Below are 19,762 nucleotides of genomic sequence, written 5' to 3'. Positions count from 1 at the left end.
TCCCGCGGATCCCGCACGATAACCGCAAAAATCACAAAAACCGAGATAAATTTAAATAAAAAAGAATTGAATTTAAACTCGTGTGGTTTTCGCGGCTTACCGCACGGTTTGCCGCGGTTACCGCGCAGTATGCCACGAAAACTGCGGTATCTACTTGCTGGAACAACACACGAGAACGACGGTTACCGCGCCTTATCGCACAATTTTTTATCAGAAACCATGGTTACCACGAGGAGACCGTGGGTGTGATGTCAAATGAAAAAAACTTTAAAAAATCTAAAAAAATACATGAAAGATAGAAAAATATTTTGTGACTATATTTATGATAATAGGCCATGTTATAGGGAAAACAAAAAAATTTTCACATGATATTCTCTAAATTTTTAATATATGTAACATACACATACACCGGCATATCACCCTTCACCAAATAATTCACTCCAATAACAATTAATAACAACTTCATTTTGATTGTTGCGTCACGACTATACCTACTACCAATTATTACGAATAAAACTATTATGTCTCTATACATATTTTCTATATATCTATCGTCGTATATTTGTATTTCAACATTATGTATCCTAGTGTCTAGTGTAAATTAATAATGACTCAACACAAAATATTCTTGACCATCTTTCTATAAAATATTACTTGCAATAGGCTATTTTTTAATTTTGTTTCTTGAAATACTCGTTTATGATTTTTAATTACGCTTGGAATACATTTTTTTCATTAATTTCTTTGACAAAACTACACTATATATCAACATATACCACATATATTTTTTCATTAAATTTATTCAAATTTTTTAAATTCTTCTCAAATTTAAACTCGGTTACCGAGGCTTATCGAAACCGTGCCTATATGAAGAGCACGGTTACCGCGGTAACCGCCGCGGTTTTAGCGGTTTTGCAAACTCTCCCTACTACCCAGAGGCTAAACTGCCCTCCAAGAAACACCAAAATTCAAGGACAGGAGAGCTACATATTTGCGGTTTTAGCGATTTTGCAAACTCTCCCTACTATCCAGAAGCTAAACTGCCCTCCAAGAAACACCAAAATTCAAGGACAGGAGAGCTACGTATTTGCGTACCAAACACCGCCACCCTCGCCTCCAGTCACCGCGCTGCTCGTTTTTCACACGGAACCGGATAAAATCAACCATTAAACCAAGCTCCTGACAGGAAACCCGCGACTACCTGCACCGCGCCATGGCGAAGAACTCCACGCTCGTCGCGGCAGCTCTGCTGCTGGTGGCAGCCTCCCTCGCCGCGGGGCTGCTCTACTCAGCCGCCGGCGGCAGCGGCGGCGCAGGCGATGTCAACATGCTGGGCGGCGTGCCGTGGCCCTCCCTGCCGTTCAGCCCCATGGACGCGCTCCCCCTTCTGCCGCGGACCGCGGCCATGGCGGCGCTCCGCGCTCTCCGCGGCGTGTCGGACATCTTCCCGGTGTTCGTCGGGGCGGCGCTGGCCAGGCCGGGCGCCGTGAGCTCGCCGCTGGAGTGGAAGGGCGCCTGCTTCTACGAGAACGAGGCGTGGCTGGTCTTCCACAACGACTCCGGCTCCAAGTACGGCGGCGGCACGCTCCACATCAAGGTACGGCCAGTTTCGGCATAAACTACCAACTACAATTTGGGCTCATCCGCTCATGCTAGTAGCTGCCAAGCTAAAAAAACAAGTGACCAATCGCTAGTTCCATAATCGATTCGCTGTTCTGTTCTTTCGGAGTCGCATTGGCGTAAGAAAAGATGAGATCAAACTTCGGGAAAGCCTCTGAAATTTACCCCCTTTTCGTTAGCGATTTGTGTGTCACTGTAGTCAATGCACCCGGTGGATGTGCAGCAGGGAGGGGGGACACGCACGCCTGAGCCCAGCTACTTCCGCACCTTCTTCCGTGTCCAATTTAGTGACTTATGACTGGGACACGTAGTTATGCACTGGAATAGAAATATTAACCAAATCATATTGTGGACCATCTCCCACCGTCCTCCTTTAAGAAGAAACAGATGGCCGTACCGTCGTAATGTAGAACTTCTCTTGTGGGCAAGATTTTTTTTAAAAAAAGAATAATATATTTTAAGGATGTAATTGACCAATCACAATTTTTTGGCCTCTAAAAGTCACTTTCACACTGGAAATTCACAATGGATTTTTTTGTGTGTTTTAGAAGTGACCCTACTAATACCAGTCTCAATGGAAGTTTTATGTAGGTGTTATGCATATTAACTAGGTGATACATCAGCACAAAATGAAATATTTATATGAAACTGTGAGGAGAGAGATGTAATTCATTTCATGACCATGAAGTATTTGAGCACCGTTACCAAGTTCTCGGTAAACGCAGTGAAACTTACATTGAGAGGCTCGAGGCGTTTCATGCAATCAAACACTATCTGCATACAATCAAACTTTCATCAGTAATTAAATGCTCTATTTAGTTTTAGAAATGGTATAATAAAACTTTGCACTATGAGTAGCTATTTCATGCATCGTTTTATCGAGTTAGCTTTTTTGAAAACTGCAGTGAAACTAAGCATTGAGACTGGTCTAAGGCTACACTCTATTCTATATTTTTTTCTTAGCATTTTACTTAGTTTTTGCACTTATGTTTCTCGAAATGCTAAACGATGCGTATTTTGTAAAAAAAATCAATATAAAAGTTTTTTTATCTTATATTTCTAAAATAGATTTTCAATCTTTATAATGATCAATTTCATTTTTATATCATTAAATATCTATTATAAAAATTAAAAATCTCCCATCTTTAAGCTATCTCAAACACTCACAAACCCTAACTAATGTTAAGAATGTCACGGCCCACTTGTTTAATCAGTGTTAGGCTCGTCCTATTTGTCGATGGCTGAACGTGTGCCTAAATTCATAATTCCTGATGTTTCGAACAAGATTAAATAAAACTTTGAATATCAATAAATTTTAAAATATTTATTTTAATAATACTAGGACAACTTGTATAGAGTAGTCTCAAATAGTATGTCATAAATCAACCATTTATTTTTTAATTTGTTATACCACAAAACTATAGTTAAAGATAGGTTTTAACCTTCGAAAATTGTATCGCTGTTAAAATGATATAAATTATCAGGAGTAATAATCATCAAGAAAAAAGATAACTTATATATTAGTGAAATAATGAACATAGTACGTTTGACATTAGTTAATTTCGATGTTAAAAAACATTTACAAATAATACAATCATCACAAGAAAACAATGATAAGCAACGTCTTGTTCATCGTCATGTTGCTTATCATTAAATATAAGTGAAATCGCTTACGAACAGTTAAAAATAATATGTTTAAAAACTTTTATATATTGACAAATTGACAAATGTAAACACCATAAAATCATCTGTAACATTGTTAATGAAACTCTTATAAAAGCAAAGACCGAAAAATAAAGTATGATGTAAAAAAAATCTCAAATCACCTCTAAATTAAAATCTTAAATTTCTGTTTATAAGCGTACATAGGCGCAAAAGCTTCACGAAAAAGATGAAGCAATATGTTGGCGATACTCCTTGTAGCCAACGAAATACGTCCAGCCAGTGCAAGTCGACTCGTGCAGTCGTGCAGAGTTGGAAACTTGCAAGCAAGAAGCAACATTTGATTAGCTGAAGCGACCTTGGGGAAAATAATTACATATATATTCGCTTTGGAGCCGCTGACTCGAGTGTCCCTTCGAGTTAACAACATTAATAACAAACAAACCCCTTCGACTAAAACTCCGTCACGGACGGGGCGGCAGACCAACCGACGCGGCCACGCTAACCTCCCGGACGGAGCCGGAGGCGGGCCCCAGCCCTAACCGGCGGCCATGGGAGGAGCCTCCAGCCTCAAGCGCCTCGCCCTCCCTGCCGCTGTCCTCCTCCTCCTCCTCGCCGCCTACCGGCCCTTCCTCCCGGGCCTCCTGGAGGCGCCCTTCCGCGCCCCCGTCCTCCCGCGCGACCTCCTCCCCCTCCTGCCCTGGCCGGTGGCGCAGCCGCTGCTCCGCCGCCTCGCGCTGCGCGGCGCTGCCGACCTCCTCCCGGCCTTCGTCGGCGTCGCGCGGGAGCCAAGTGATGGCGACGCCCCCGCCGCCGGTTGGAAGGGCGCCTGCTTCTACGAGAACCGGGCGTGGATGGAGTTCCACAACGGGACCGAGGGCGGCCTTGGTGGTGGTACGCTCCATCTCGAGGTGAGTGCCGGTCCCAAGCCCGCGTCCCACTCTTGATTCGGATGCGGTAGAACCACTCTTTCTCCTCAGTGGAGGGAGGCAATTGGGAGTTTGGGACTAGTTAGTTGCAGCCTGCAAGTTTCACCTGGATTTCGTTCAGTCCAGTCAAATATTTTAAATTTCGTCATGTAGCTTAGTGTAGATAGATCAGTGTCAGAATTGTTTCTATACCGCATTAGTAGATGGTATATGTTCGTTTTTTCTATTTAGGTATGGCACTAAACTTGGATCAAGCCTAACCTCAGTTACAGCAATCCATACCTTCTAACCGAGCATGCCCTGTTCTCCAATATGTATTCTGATGTCTTGGTTGTGGGTTGTGATTGGATTAGAGCATTCCCATTGCAATGACTAGCACAGTTTTTATAGAATTAAATAAGTTGCCACATATGATAAAATATGACGCGGCAAGTAAATAAATAAAGAAAAGAGGATGAAACCATGTCTTGTTTGAGACATGATTTCGGCACAACATCCAAGACAAAATGGGAAAGGAGTAGAACTAAATTCAAATATGAATTCGTAGTGTTTGCATTGGAAGAATATTATCTAGTACTAGTTTCTTTATGATGTGGAGGATATGGAAATCATGTCTAGTGTCTTGTATTGTGATTGCCCTTAAAGTCAGTAACTTGTTTCTGACTGAAGGCTTTGTGATTTCTTGATAAAAGTCAATTGTTTTCTGAAGGTTCTCATTTTTCAACACATGAATATTTCCCTTGTTTCTCTATTGATCTTGACACTGTTCCTGTTTACAGACAAACAAAGCTCACAGCTGGACCTGCATAGACCTATATGTGTTTGCAACACCATACCGTGTTACCTGGGATTACTACTTTGTCGGTCGAGAACATACCCTTGATTTCAAAGAATGGGAAAGCGAGGCTGAGTATGAATACGTAAGTCTCCACTGCAGTTGCTTTTGTTTTTAATCAACATTTGTGATCATTGATGCAAATCTGCATGATTTATACCTTAACACAGGTAAAACGCAAAGGAGTATCCATCTTCCTCATGCCATCTGGAACGATTGGAACACTTAGAGCACTCTGGGATGTTTTCCCCCTGTTTACAAACACTCAATGGGGTGAGAATGCAAATCTTGCATTTCTAAAGAAGCATATGGGTGCAACCTTCGAGGAACGTCCAAAACCTTGGGTGTCAGAATTAAATCCTGATGATATCCACTCTGGAGATTTTTTGGTTTTATCAAAAATTCGTGGTCGTTGGGGTGGTTTTGAAACCCTAGAAAAGTGGGTTACTGGAGCTTATGCTGGCCATACCGCAGTTTGCCTCAGGGACTCTGAAGGAAAGCTTTGGGTTGGGGAATCTGGTCATGAGAATGAACAGGTAGTGGTCATTAACAACTGTATTAATTTTTTTTACTCATTTTAATATGACCAATTGACTGCATAACACCGTGAGCATGGAAGGGCAGAAGAGAAAAAACAAGCTCCAGCATTCAGTTTTTTTTTCTTTTTTGGCAACATGCATGATAAACCCACTTTTAGATAATAAATGTCTCTAATTTTGGTCTGCAGTTGGATAGAGGTAATTGTGTGACTTATGTTGCTTTCACTGGCAGTTGTTTTAACTTTATACAAGGATAATTTATTTATCACGATAATAATTCTTTTTGTGTAACATGAATATTTTATATTCTTGTTCTTAACAGAATGAATTGACATAAATCATGGAAAACACAAAAAAGGGACATTACTGATATGCCAGCTGTTGTTCTATCTGGTGTATTAGTTATATACTGCAGAAAAGCTAATGTTATATTTTCCTTTGCATGGGGCATATTTGTTTGTCACAGACTAAGCTAAACTGTATTGATTTTTCAGGGAGAAGATATTATTGCTATCTTGTCATGGGAAGAATGGTGGGACTTTGAAGTAACAAAGGATGATTCGAACCCTCAGATTGCGTTGTTACCTTTGCATCCAGATTTGCGTGCAAAATTTAACGAGACAGCAGCTTGGGAATATGCAAAAAGCATGGATGGGAAACCTTATGGGTACCACAATATGATTTTTAGTTGGATCGATACCATAAGTGATAACTATCCACCGCCGTTAGATGCTCATGTGGTATGATCCATTATTAATGTTTCCAACAGCAAGCGTGCTATAATTTATTGCCAGATATTTTCACAGGCTCATTGCTTAGTTGATGGATATAGATATTAATATATGGTGCATAGCTAGTGGATTAATTCTAGTACTAGGTTTAGCAAGGGTTGCTTGCAAGGTTTTGCTATGCATTTGATATTTATTTGGTTCTTGTGGTAACTCAATTCTTATGATTGGCCTAGGTTGCTTCTGTTATGACTATGTGGAACAAACTTCAACCGGAGTATGCTGCTAACATGTGGGAAGAAGCCCTTAACAAACGGCTTGGAACTAAGGTTTGTTTCACATAGCACTTGTAATTTTTTTTGCTTGTATTTATTCTTCATGTTTGGGTACTAGATAATGGTTCATCAGAGGCTCAGTTATCGCTGAAGAGTCCTTCGGGGTCAAATGTTATGTTTCCCTCTTTTTATTAGTTCAAATCAAATGCACGCTCCATTCATAAATATAAGGGATCTATCCAGATACATGGCCAAAATCCCTTATATTTGTGGATGGAGGGCATAGTTATATCTATCATTTTTGACAATAAATGCTAGCATGGAGACTATCCAGTTGGACTATTGTAAGCTACAGTTATCAGGATCAGTAGTTCTTTTATATGGCGCAGAGGGAGGAAAGGCATGGTTTTGCTTGCTACTGCTGCTGCTGAGACAGGCAGAGTCCTAGTCCAGCGCGTAGTGTGTTCTGTAGTAGAACTGTAGTCAATGCTCAAGAAGGAATGCAGATTACTAAAAGTCTAAAATTAAATCTGAAGAATCCCCAATGCGATTTCTTCTTCTGAAAGTCCCCTCAATTATCTTTAAGAATACTTAGTTTGCATTAATTTCTCATTTACTCAAATCTACCTTGGGTGTAGATAAGGTATAAGGGTTATGACACAGCAAGGTACCATATTTTGTGATTTGGGAACCTGCCTGCAATCATTGAATAGTTTGAACTTCTGTTGGCTCTTTTGTTTCATAAGCAATTCTAACAGTGGATGGTTGCTCAATCCTGAGTTTTTATACAGCAAATAATTGCCTGCAGGTTTCTGCCAAATATTTTTCCCTTATAGTGTTATAATGGAGTTCAATGCTATGACTTTTTCTGGATAGTCTTACAGTGGAGCTATCTCTTTCAGGGTCTTGACCTACCTGAAATTATAGTGGAATCAGAGAAGCGTGGGACAACATTTGACAAATTGCTAACAATTCCTGAGCAAGATAAATGGGTCTATACTGATGGTCAGTCCGCATCATGTGTGGCTTATGTCCTTATGATGTACAAAGATGCTGGACTCTTTGACCCAATTTCCAACTCTATAGAAGTTACTGAATTCACTGTAAGTATTCTTGAACCCTTGTGTAGTTGCTAGTTTACCAATAGATATATTGTCATTCTGTAATCTATAATGCACTACCGAAGGATTTGAGTTATTTGAATTTCCTAATCGGTGCCCACGTACAACTTCTTATAAGAATATGACGTCCTTAAATTCTATGCAGATAAAAGATGCTTACAGTCTCAATTTTTTTGAGGACAACATGACACGGCTTCCAGTTTGGTGCAACAAAGATGACAGTGTTGAACTTCCCTTTTGCCAAATAAAGGGCAGATATCGAATGGAGCTGCCTGGATATAACACCATGCAACCATATGCTCACATGAATGAAAAATGTCCTTCTCTACCTCCGAACTATAACAGGCCAGAAAACTGCTGATCTGTTATATACCATGCCATGCATTCTCTTTGATTTATGCTGGTTTTTAGTTTGCACTTTAGCTGTATATATTGCTTTAGGTATGCTATTTATTCTTTTTTTTTTGTTATTACGCAAGTCATGTCAACTTCCGCAAATAAGGAAGATGGTGATTGACACATACATGTAGAAAATTTATGTTCGTTGTTGTATTGAAAATTTGAAAATGTAAACGAAAGCGTGATGCTACCTAATGAATGGTTTGAGACCTGAGCCATCCCCTAGCTGCATGAATACACCTATTCAACTACCATTTGAGCTTAAGTTTCAAATGGCTCTGCTACATTATGAAATTATTTCCTTTTTGTTTAATGACAACAGTGATTGTGTATGTATAGGCTATGCATGCGCAACTAGATACTGAACACGACCAACGAAAATATAAAACAGTTCATATATGAACATTGACCATTTGCATTTTTTATTTTGTTATCACGTTTTTTTCTTAGTTATTTTACTATCAACAAATATATTTATTTATTTCTAACATATGATTTTACTGTTAAAACAGAATAGGTGAGTCAGTGTGTGATGGTTTGTTGGATTTCAATAGTTGTGTTATGGTTTACTGGATTTCGAGTTCACGAAGAAATAAAATGGTTTCAATTGGATAATGCTCAGAAAATTTAATGATTCTATTCTTTTTACCAATAATGAACTTATAGTTTTTAGGAGCTTTTGATAGTACTCGAAAGTTCAGAGGGAAGGAAGATCTTAATGGCCAATTATAAATGGTAAATTCTGCTTAGTAAAAAAATGTTGGCTACTTCCTTGAATAATAACCCGAGTTAGTGATGCACAAAGTTCTCTTCAGAATATAGCATTCACGTGTTATACTTGCCCAATAATTTAAACCCATCCAAATTGGCGTATAGATAAACCGTTCACCGTAGTTTTGATAGTCAATGTTCAATAAGTTTGGTAAAAAATTTGTGGAATTTAACATAAATTGAATAATGATTGTTGAACGTGGAAAGGTTTGAGTATTAGATGTTCTAAACTGCTATATCTGAAGCAACAATTGGATCGAACAATTGCTCTATTAATCTTGTTTTGAAGTCGAATTAACCAAATGGTCTTCTTTTTTACGTTCGCTCATTCGACCTTTGTTTTAAAAAACAAACCAATCATCTGATCGTATTCCGTTAAACTTTGCTAACGGTGTTTACATAGCCAAAAAATACCACTGATGCTAGTGCTTATTTAACCCTGCTTTATAATCCACACACACCTCCGCAGCTTCTATTCCTCTTGTACCCAACCATCAGATGGATGCCTTCTACGTGCGTCGTCGCCATGCCAGATCCCTGCCATCTTGCGGTATTCCTTGCATAGCATTAGGAGAAACCACAAACGATTCTACAGTTACGTTGTATGAGTTGATTTGCGGATTTCTTTCTTCTTTTCCTCTCTCGTGGATTTTTTTTCTGTTCCTCCTTCCTATGTTTTCTTGATGTATGCTTATTTATTTATTCATTCATGTAAAGCTGATAGTGAATGGGTTTTATTTGGAGGAGCGATGCAGTGGTGACAAGATTTATATCTTTCATTTAGCATTTGATTAGAATCATTTTTTTACGCATAAACACATATGTTCATGTCACAACACAAACAAACGTCACACATTTCTCTATGCGTAATTAGTTATTTAATTAATAAGAGGTAGTCCACGTAATAGCTACTTATTGTTCTGGGTAACTGCAATGCTAGCTGTGAAATAATATGGAGATAATTATAGCTAGTTGATGGTTGTATTATTGACATAATGACATTGCATGCTGTTCTTTTACGATGATTGATTTAGGATAGAGAAAGTATATTAGTCTGGATTTTTATGCTATGAGAGATGCGAGATCACAATCACTCGTCCTGCAAATGATCGCTACAGCGGGGGCAATGCAATTTTTTCCAACATGTTGCCATTCATCACTCTCGTCAGTTCTCCGTTTCATGTTGCATCTCTCTCGCCCCTCGCCCACGAGGATCACGGCCAGGAGCTGCCTTAATTTTCAGTCGTGACAACTGAAGTGGCCCTCTACGGTATTCCATACGTTTTAGAATATTATCTTTATCCTATAATATACGAGATTTTAACAATATATTTTGCATAGCCAAAATACAGTATATTATGGATTAAGATAATGTTCTTAGATTGTTTGGCAGAATATTAAGGTTGGATTGAAATATACCGTTTTAATTACTTAGATGATTAATTTTGAATTTTGAATGGTTCAGATTCCCTATATAAAATTTTGATTGACTCGGGAATCATTGGGGTCATTGTTTCGTTTTTTTTGGAAAAAAGTCAAATGACATATTTGTAAATAAAAAAATACTCATGAATAAAATTTTTATATATGTGTAGGTTTTTAGCTATCTAAAAGTAAATGCTAAAAATAAATTATAATAAAAAGTCTTAAAATTTAGTATTGAAAATTTAAATTTTGGAACGACGAGGCTGGTTCATGCCAGAATAGCCATGAAAATCAGCCGAAGATATTTAAGGGGTGTCAATCGACGTATTTGCAAACTAAGATACTTTATGGATAAAACTTTTATATATGTCCTTAATGAGTTGAAAACGCTAATGCTAAAAAATAAACAACGATAAAAAAATCTTAAAACTAACTCTAAATTTAAGATTAAAATTTTAAATTTTAGCTTATAACGAAAAGACAGGCGTAATTTACTATAACATTTGAAATCGGAGTATTTTGTTCGCTATTCCTAGACCAGTGGCATCGTACTATTTACACTGTTCGAAATAATTTGATCTCGACATGCTGTCACATCCATGGCGCACATTAGTTGCTCGTGATTACTACCTCCGTCGTGTCCAACATTTTAACCATTGTATTATTTAAAAAAATATAAAAAACTTAAACAAATTAGTCACGCATAAAGTACTATTCATGTTTTATCATCTGGTAAGAATAAAAATATTTTAAATAAATTAAAGAGTCAAAACATTGTATAAAAACTAAAAAATAATCTTATTTTGATAGGGAGGTCGTAAGGAGTAAGGAAGTAATATGACACTGTCCTCCATTGCCATTCGGTTGGGCATCCAAGTCAGATTTTTGTTTTTCTTTTAAAAAATTTCAAATGACATATTTGTAAATGAAAATTAATTTATGAAAGATTTTATATATGTATTCTTAGCGATCTAAGAACAAATGTTGAAAAAGCAAATGTTGAAAAGTAAAGTACGATGAAAAAACTTCAGAATTAATTCTAATTTAAGGTTAAAAATTTAAATTTTATCTTATAACCATACACACAAGTGAAAAGATTAGGATTACAGATAGTCCCTCCTAGTGTATGCGATTCCACTCCTTTGCCACCCCAGTATTGTTTCAATATAAACATCCATGTCACGTCCTACAATATACTTCATCTTTCCTAAATATAAATATTTTTAAGATTTAAATTTTACAATATAATATAAGCATTTTCGCACTAATTTTTTATATTGTAATGATTGCAATGATTTCACAGTTGATTAAATGCATGGAAAGAAAATCTAATTACTTCAAAATTTAAAATTTAACCATTAAAAGACTGAAAGGGTATCTTTGACTCCACCTTAATCTTTATCAAACAATTTAAAATAGGGGTATTAAGTATTTTTAAAAGTTAACAATTGTTCTACAATAAACATTTAAATATCCATTAATAGTAGACCATTTTGAATGAGAAGTGATAAAATGTTTATTGTAGAAATTCATCACTCTGAAATTCATGCTCCTGGGTTCAAATTTCTGTAGGAGCATTAATTTCAGATTGGGTATTTGAGAGGCTAAATATCCTAGTTAGGCTAAGTTATAGAAAAAATGACTGCATATATCCGGATAGATACAGAGGCCGAATAAAAATACCCTTATCAAAAAAATTAATAAAATTTTCCCTCTACTAAAAGAGTATCAATTATTATCTTTATTTTCGTAAGCATTCTTAATGGACTTTTACCTTTATAGTACTAAAAGCTGCACAAATTATTATATAGATATATATAAACCCACATATAAAATTATATATATGTACATGGTGTATCTCTCAATTTTACTCTAAATCAGCTATATTTGTGAGTAGCCAGGTCGTACGATGGTGACGGTGGTGAATGAGAAAGTTCTTAACCACGTCTCATTTTCAATACGAATTCTCCGGCGCTAGTAAATAATCCAAATAAGTGTCTCTGCACGCCCACTTAAACCTACCACCGTTGTGGGGTCTGGTGATAACACAAGGCCCCTGCTGTGCCGCGTGTGGTGCGCTCTGGTTGGAACTGATATACGGTGCGGAGCGGTTGCTAACTTCTACAGCCTATAGCCATCACTGGACCTTGAATCCTGATTGGATGGTGCAGATCCTGCGTGAGTACCGTTCGTGACAGTGTGGACTACGTACGCGATTACTGCAGAATTTATTTTTATTTGCAGGCAGGTCTAACCATCCATTTAGTCGATCCAACGGCTATTAATTCTTCCTAGTGATTAACGTGAAATTAATGCACCGGATCTGAATTCCGATGGTTAGCGGCGCAGTTTGATCCGACGAACAGCATATGATCGATGCATGGGTTATTAGCAATGACGGATTTGGTGGCGAGTTCATCAGATTTGGTTAGATCTAGTCATCTTCTTGCTGGTAGTTAGCGATGGTGGCAGGCATTGTCCTCAACGCTGCTTTCTGACATCGACCATTGTTATTCTGTTGCTTCATAAGCAAAATATGCTATCCAAATTCTATGTATCACACAACTGTTTCGTATGTTTGAAATAAAATAGTCAAATAACTTTTGATGTTGTATGTAGAAACCAAATTTACCATACTATAACATTACTCATAACACAAATTTTAAACGAAGTAATTTGCTAAACACTAAAAATGTCTACTTTGCAGCAAATAAGATTATCGATGGCGATCGACCTCCATAATTAGCTAGAGTGCTAACATAATCGAAACGTCGTCCAAGCAAAAAAAACGAACAGAGCACACTGCACGTCTCCAGACATGGTTCGAGCAATTGGAAGCAAGTTGACTAAAATATTCTTTCTTCACTAAAAGATGAACAAATGGGACCTTCACCGTAACCACACAAAGAAGTGTTCAGAAAGAGAATATATCAGTGTTGTACGTAGCGGACTAAATCATTTAGATTAAAATAAATAATCGGTCATTAAATTTAAAAACGGATATTATCTAGATCCATAAACTTTAGAATTACATATCTTAAGTCCTTAAACTTAGGAGTGAATGTCCTGTCGAATCCAGACCGTGCTGAAAAATCATCTCTCATATAGTCAAAATAAGAAGGGGACGTGCTATATCCGAAACGTACGAAATATAGTAAATTTGGAACAATTATTTATTTTCTTGTTGGTTCCTTCTTTCTTATTTATTCAAAGTGAGACTCTTCCATTCGGTTCATTAGCTTTAGGAAAAATTGAAGCAACGGATGTCATTTGGATCCATAATCTTTTAAATTGCACATCTAGATCCACCATATTGGTTTAATAAATCATAGCCAGTCAAATCCTCATTTAACTAAAGTTGACCGCTGACATATCATTCCACGTAGATATTAAATTTGCAAACAACCCCGCCTATGGTCAACTTCAATCAAATAAGATTTGGACCGACTATAATTAAACCAAGATGACGGATCTATATGTGCAGTTTTCAAGTTTTTGGACTTAAATGATATCTGTTCTCAAATTTAAGGACTTACATGTGCAATCTAAAAATTTACAAACCTAAATGACATATGCTCCCTAGTTTAAAGACCGAGAAATGTAAATTTTAAGTTTATGGACCAGATGATAGCCGCTACTTAAGTTTAAGGACCGTCCCCCTCGTCAAACGGCTAACAACAGGCTAAATAACACTATAGCAGATAAATTGTGCAAGAGAACGAATAGTTACAACCTTATCAAACAGTTATGGCCGGAAATTTAAAACCCTAGAATATTGGCTGCATTTAAATATATTTTAGATTATGGATTTTTGGTGACACACTTTCAAACTTCTAAATGGTGTATTTTAGTAAAATATTTATATACTATTAAAGTACTCGTGCTTTACAACGATATATCAAATATTTCGTAGATTCTTTGAGAGGGGTGAACTTATTATTCTAGAGATGAAATAAGATATTAATAACACGTAGAAAGATTTTTTTTTTTACACTAAAGGCCATAGTGTAGTTCGTAAAGAAAACAAGGTGGTAAATTCACTGTCGCCACCACCATTGTCTTATTTTAAAGGAGTATAGATAAAAGCTTTTTATCTAACATTTCTAAAACATGATTTTTATTTACCAGTTAATTTTGTTGTTATACCATTATTAAATAAATATCATGGAATTAGAAAATATCCGAATACGAATTCTTCACTACTTTTAAAGGAAGCCATAGTTCATTAATTTGTTGTTCTATCATTCTGTGGGTCTACAGTTCGTTTCATTAATTTTCACACAGCAGCTATGGAGCCGCGTGAAAATGGAACTAAGGTGGTGTTTGTTTCTATAGGCTAAACTTTATTCCCTAGTCATATTGAATATTTGGATATTATTAAAAATAATAAACGTAGGCTATTAATAAAACACATTCATAATCTTGGACTAATTCACAAGACGAATCTAATGAGCCTAATTAATCCATGATTAGCATATGTGATGCTACAGTAAATATTTGCTAATTACGAATTAATGAGGCTCAAAAAATTCGTCTAGATTAGCTCTCATTTATGAAATTAGTTTTTTTATTCTATGTTTAATACTCCAAATTAATGTCAAACATCCGACATGACGTGGGGCTAAAAAGTTTAGGCCATCTAAACAACCCCGAATCGATTTACGCACTGGAGCTGCTCTGAGCTAGCCGACGGAGCCGTCGGTACTGCAGGGCAAGCACGCAGATCAGTGCAACCATCAACCATGGCCAACAACCAGCGACGCGTTTCTCCGCTTTGCGTGCTCCTCATCTGCGCCCTCGCCTCCGCAACCGTCGTCGTCTACACCGTCTTTCCGGCCTCGCTGAGCCCATGCGCCTACTCTCTGTCAAGGACGCTGCTCGCAGTCACTGGCCTCGACTCGTACGCCGCCTTCTGCACCGACGAAGCCACCACGCCGGAATTGCTGTCCGACGGCGGAGGCCGCGCCGAAACTCTCGGCGGCGGGCCTATTGTCACCGAGCTCCTGCAGTGCGGCAGGCCGAAGCTCCCGGCGAAGGCGATCCCTCCCTACCAATGCTGCCCGCCGGTGTCCGCGTCCGAACCAGTGAAGTTCACGCTCCCGGACGCGAGCGAGCCGCTCCGGACGCGGCGGCCGGCGCACGCGGCGGGCGCCGACCACATGGCCAAGTACGAGCGCGCGGTCGCGCTGATGAAGGCGCTGCCGCGGAGCGACCCGCGTAGCTTCTACCAGCAGGCCAACGTCCACTGCGCCTACTGCACCGGCGCGTACCGGCAGGTCGGCCACCCGGAGCTGGCCGTCCAGATACACTTCTCCTGGTTCTTCTTCCCATTCCACCGCGCCTACCTCTACTTCTTCGAGCGCATCGCCGGGAAGCTGCTCGGAGATCCCGGGTTCGCGTTGCCGTTCTGGAGCTGGGACGTGCCGGAGGGGATGCGGATGCCGCTGGCGTTCGCCAACGTGTCGTCGCCGCTCTACGATCCATTGCGGAACCCGAGGCACGCGCCGCCTAAGCTTGTGGACCTCGACTTCAGCAAGCTAGGGGAGAAGAACTTGACCGACGAGCAGCAGATACAGCACAACCTCAGGATCATGTACAAGCAGGTGCACTAATTAACTACAGCCATCCGTTGCTCTTGGTGTCCTTCAATAATTGGGGAAGAGTTTATCTCCTGCTTCATTCGGCTTGATTTTCATCTCTGAACTGCTTAAATGAAACCCAACAATTTTCATCTGTTAGCTCCTAAAAACTGGTGACAAAAATTTGCCTCGGTCAATTGAGTCAACATATATAGGGGCGGTTTGGTTCATATTGCCAAATATTGACTATGTTTGCCGCATATCAGGCTAGGTAATTTTGACAGAATTAGCATCTTCTTTGGTTCATAGCGACACTTGTAGCAATATTTTCTGTCAATAATTGAAGCCCCACGTGTTGTCAGCTAAAAAATATGGGATAATTTGTTTTTGATAGGCTTTTTTTTTTGACCACAACTTAAGTATTTATTATTATTTAAATTTTTATATTTCTAAATTTTAAAACTAAACCATATGACAACTTAGTTTTAGATTTAAACCATTTGATTACCTCAGTCCACCTGGCATGGCCGCTCCTACCTTCCCTACACCCACATCTTTTCGATTTTACGCATATATATATATATATATATATATATATATATATATATATATATATATATATATATATATATATATATATATATATATAAAAGATGGATGTCAATGATAAATCCGTGACTTTAATTACCAAAATTGTGCATATTTCGAACTAATCATAATAAATCATTCTTAATGGTTGAAAAATTGTACCCGACTAATAATTAAGTATTTACATTTTTTTTTCAGATGATAAGCAATGCTCCATTAGCCTCCTTGTTCTATGGCCAGCCATTCCGTGCTGGTCAGGCGGACAAGCCAGGGGCCGGAACAGTGGAGATCTACCCGCACAACACGATGCATACATGGACCGGCGACATATCCCTGCACAACGTGGAGAACATGGGCGTCTACTACTCCGCGGGCCGTGACCCGATCTTCTACCCGTATCACAGCAACATCGACCGCCTCTGGGAGATCTGGCGCGACACCACCACTGTGAGCGGCAGGCATGGCCACGCTGCCACCGTCTTCACGGACCCTGACTGGCTCGACTCTTCCTTTCTCTTCTACGACGAGGAGGCCCGCCTCGTGCGCATCACCGTCCGTGATGTGCTCGACATCGACCGGCTTCGTTATGCGTACGACGACGACGGAGCTGGCACGCCATGGCTCGACGCACGGCCTCCCCCTACCCCTGATGTGAATCGCGAAAGGAGAGGTGAGCTGCCGGAGTCCGTCAGGTTTCCGGTGCTCCTGAATGCGACGGTAACAACGCCAGTAAGACGCCCATCGGTGCTGCGAAGGGTGACGGAGAATGTAGATCTGGAGGAGGTTCTGGTGGTGGACGGCATCGTGACCGATGGCACGAGCACCGTCAAGTTCGACGTGTTCGTCAATGCTAGGGAGCATGAGAAGGTTGAGCTAGGCGGGCGGGAGATGGCCGGTAGCTTTGTGTGCCTGAAGCACCACATGAACGATGGTGAAAATGGAGAGGGGGTTGAGACCACAATGAGGCTGGCACTAAGCGAGATCTTGAAGGATCTTGGTGCCGAGGAAGACGAGAGTGTTGCTGTGACGTTGGTTCCAAGGTATGGAAATGTTAGAATTGGAGGCCTGAGAATTGAATACATCGTGGGGGAGTAAGATCACAACATGAGAAGAATTTTATAGCTGCACATAAAAAGTATGGTAACCTGAGGTACATTGTAACTTGAGATACTAAAAATTTATATTAAAATTCTTGTTACATCAAGGTATTTTTTAAGGATGGTAAAAAGGCCCTAGATAATAACATGAGTAATTTTATCATCTTTAAGAAGGTACCAGGAGGTACCACTGTTTTCATACCAAATTTTACGTAGACCTTCTCAAGGATGGAAAAAATGTTTATACATAATAGAACATTTTTTCCATACTTGAGGAGATACAACTGTTTTCTATATAAAATTTAGTACCTTTTAATATCTAAGGTATCAAGAGATACTAAATTTTATATAGAAAAAAATATATCTTCTGTTATCTTCTCAATAATGATAAAATTGCTCTACATAATATACATCTAAAGCGAGAACGATATTCGTTGTATAGACTCGATTCATATGCCATGCGTGAGTTCCGTACAGTGGTTGAAGAATATAGCAACCAAGTGTTATCATTCTACACGTAAGTAGGTAACCGTATTTTAAAACTCTGTTTAGGACTGTGGGTATTTATATGATGCATAAAGACTATTTGACCTTAATTCGCCTTGTAATGTATGGCTGAAATGATCCTCCTTCTTGGACCCGGAAAGAAGGTTGCACGAGCCATATTTTGTTGGTTTTTTACTCTTTACTACCATAGCCACTACAGCACAACACCTATTAGGAGGATGTCTATCCAAAAAAAACTCCCTCTATTTTCTATTCGATGTTATTGCCTTTTAATTTATGTTTGATCATTCATCTTATTTAAAAATTTATATAATTATAAATTATAATTTAATTTATTACTAAAGTACCTTTAAGCCATACTTATAGTTTTATATGTTTGCGAAAAAATGAATAATTTTTTCTCCTTGCCATATCTTTGAAAGTGTACCAACAATAATATTCTGTGCTTCATCATACACTCTTTGGAAGAGATGCTGTGCCCTGGATTTAACGAACATTACTAGAAATTACACATAGTAATGCGGTCACATATTGGAGCTTGGATTTTCAGCTGCCCAATTTGTATCTGGAATGGACAAGTTTCAAAGCCTATTTGTTTATTATGCTAAGGATCAAAGTCAAAAATAATTTGCATAGAATTCCTCTGTGTTTTGTTAAAAATAAGTCGGTGTAATTTTTAGCTGAAGTCATACCCGCAAACGTGACAGGGTGAGCAAGTAATGGAGGGCATAATAAGATATTAAGTAATGTACAATCGATAAATTGAGGCCACTATTTTCTCTGCTGATGTGAAACCTATGAACAGCTGAGTACCTTTGAGACTTTAGCATTCTCTGCAGAAAGATGCTGCACTATCATTTTTTTTTCGATAATGGAGATGCCGCACTATCATTGTGCCCTAATGATGAATATGCAAGAGATGCTGCAGGCGTTAGCTCATCAGTCATTTATCATTCCTATTGGACGTCTGACAATTTTATGGACACCTCTACTACTTGTTGTCCATATATGTTACAAAAAGATGACACTGCTGTCCTCTTTCTTCCAGATAATTCTGTCTATGGATTTGGTTCAGCAAGACGGGGACGGTAGATGCGCTAGGAAGCAAAAGTTTTACAGTGTCCATAAATTAACTGATGGCTTTCCAAACTGTAAGATTGGGAATATACATGCCAATGGAGAACACAGTGCTGCATTGGATGGTAAATCTGGTGTTGCAAACACTCCTCTCTTTGGAACTTGGACATGATCGCACTTTCATTTCATGGAACAGAATCTGGCCAGTTGTACATATGGGGTAGAGCATTAATTGGTGAACATGGTGATGATCGACCTCAGCCAGTCTTTCCCTCTTTGATTAGTTCTCAAGTGGCATTGGGATGGCATCATGTATTAATTTTATCTGGTTATGTGTGGCGCCCAATTCCTTTCCAAATGAAATATGTACTGGAACTGCTGTCAAATGAGTTAGCATTCTGCATTTACAGCAGGTGAATTGTACACAATTGGTGCTTACCGTCATCAGAAGCTCGGTCCTATGTGTCAAGTTCAGAGCCAATGCAGAGATTAAATCCCGCCACGTCAAGCCATGATCATGGTGGTAGTCCCTTCTCATTTTTTATTATGTTATGTCATATAATTGTATTGAGTTTTTAGAAACCAGTAGCGACTCGCTAAATAGAAAATA

At 38.8% G+C, this 19,762-nt stretch overlaps 2 protein-coding genes across 3 annotated transcripts; both read left to right on the top strand.

Annotated features, from left to right (window-relative positions):
* Positions 1-1,141: 1,141 nt before the first annotated feature.
* LOC102706146 lies at positions 1,142-8,333 on the top strand. 2 transcript variants are annotated; one of them, XM_015832595.2, is made up of 7 exons: positions 1,142-1,597; positions 4,991-5,131; positions 5,217-5,582; positions 6,080-6,325; positions 6,550-6,642; positions 7,491-7,691; positions 7,855-8,333. In XM_015832595.2, exons 1-7 carry the CDS (start codon positions 1,214-1,216, stop codon positions 8,068-8,070), a joined length of 1,647 nt encoding a protein of 548 aa, XP_015688081.1. In that variant the 5' UTR covers positions 1,142-1,213; the 3' UTR covers positions 8,071-8,333. The 2 variants fall into 2 exon arrangements, with proteins under 2 accessions (XP_015688081.1, XP_006644833.1); XM_006644770.3 differs by lacking the exon at positions 1,142-1,597 and adding an exon at positions 3,723-4,193.
* A 6,713-nt stretch (positions 8,334-15,046) lies between these two features.
* Positions 15,047-17,680, top strand: LOC102705861 (polyphenol oxidase, chloroplastic-like). The gene is made up of 2 exons (XM_006644769.2): positions 15,047-15,907; positions 16,670-17,680. The coding sequence occupies exons 1-2, from the start codon at positions 15,047-15,049 to the stop codon at positions 17,564-17,566; spliced, it is 1,758 nt and encodes a 585-aa protein (XP_006644832.1). The 3' UTR covers positions 17,567-17,680.
* The last annotated feature ends 2,082 nt before the right edge of the window (positions 17,681-19,762 follow it).

Source organism: Oryza brachyantha, chromosome 1, assembly GCF_000231095.2.
Source record: "Oryza brachyantha chromosome 1, ObraRS2, whole genome shotgun sequence".
Lineage (NCBI taxonomy): Eukaryota > Viridiplantae > Streptophyta > Magnoliopsida > Poales > Poaceae > Oryza > Oryza brachyantha.
The sequence above is the reverse complement of the archived record's forward strand: the minus strand, read 5'-3'. Positions and strand labels throughout refer to the sequence as shown.

Coding starts and splice junctions, on each gene's coding strand:
- LOC102706146 (XM_015832595.2), top strand. CDS start 1,214: ATGGCGAAGAACTCCACGCTCGTCGCGGCAGCTCTGCTGCTGGTGGCA. Junction 6,326..6,549: donor CGCCGTTAGATGCTCATGTG/GTATGATCCATT, acceptor TGATTGGCCTAG/GTTGCTTCTGTTATGACTAT. Junction 7,692..7,854: donor TAGAAGTTACTGAATTCACT/GTAAGTATTCTT, acceptor AATTCTATGCAG/ATAAAAGATGCTTACAGTCT.
- LOC102705861 (XM_006644769.2), top strand. CDS start 15,047: ATGGCCAACAACCAGCGACGCGTTTCTCCGCTTTGCGTGCTCCTCATC. Junction 15,908..16,669: donor TCAGGATCATGTACAAGCAG/GTGCACTAATTA, acceptor TTTTTTTTTCAG/ATGATAAGCAATGCTCCATT.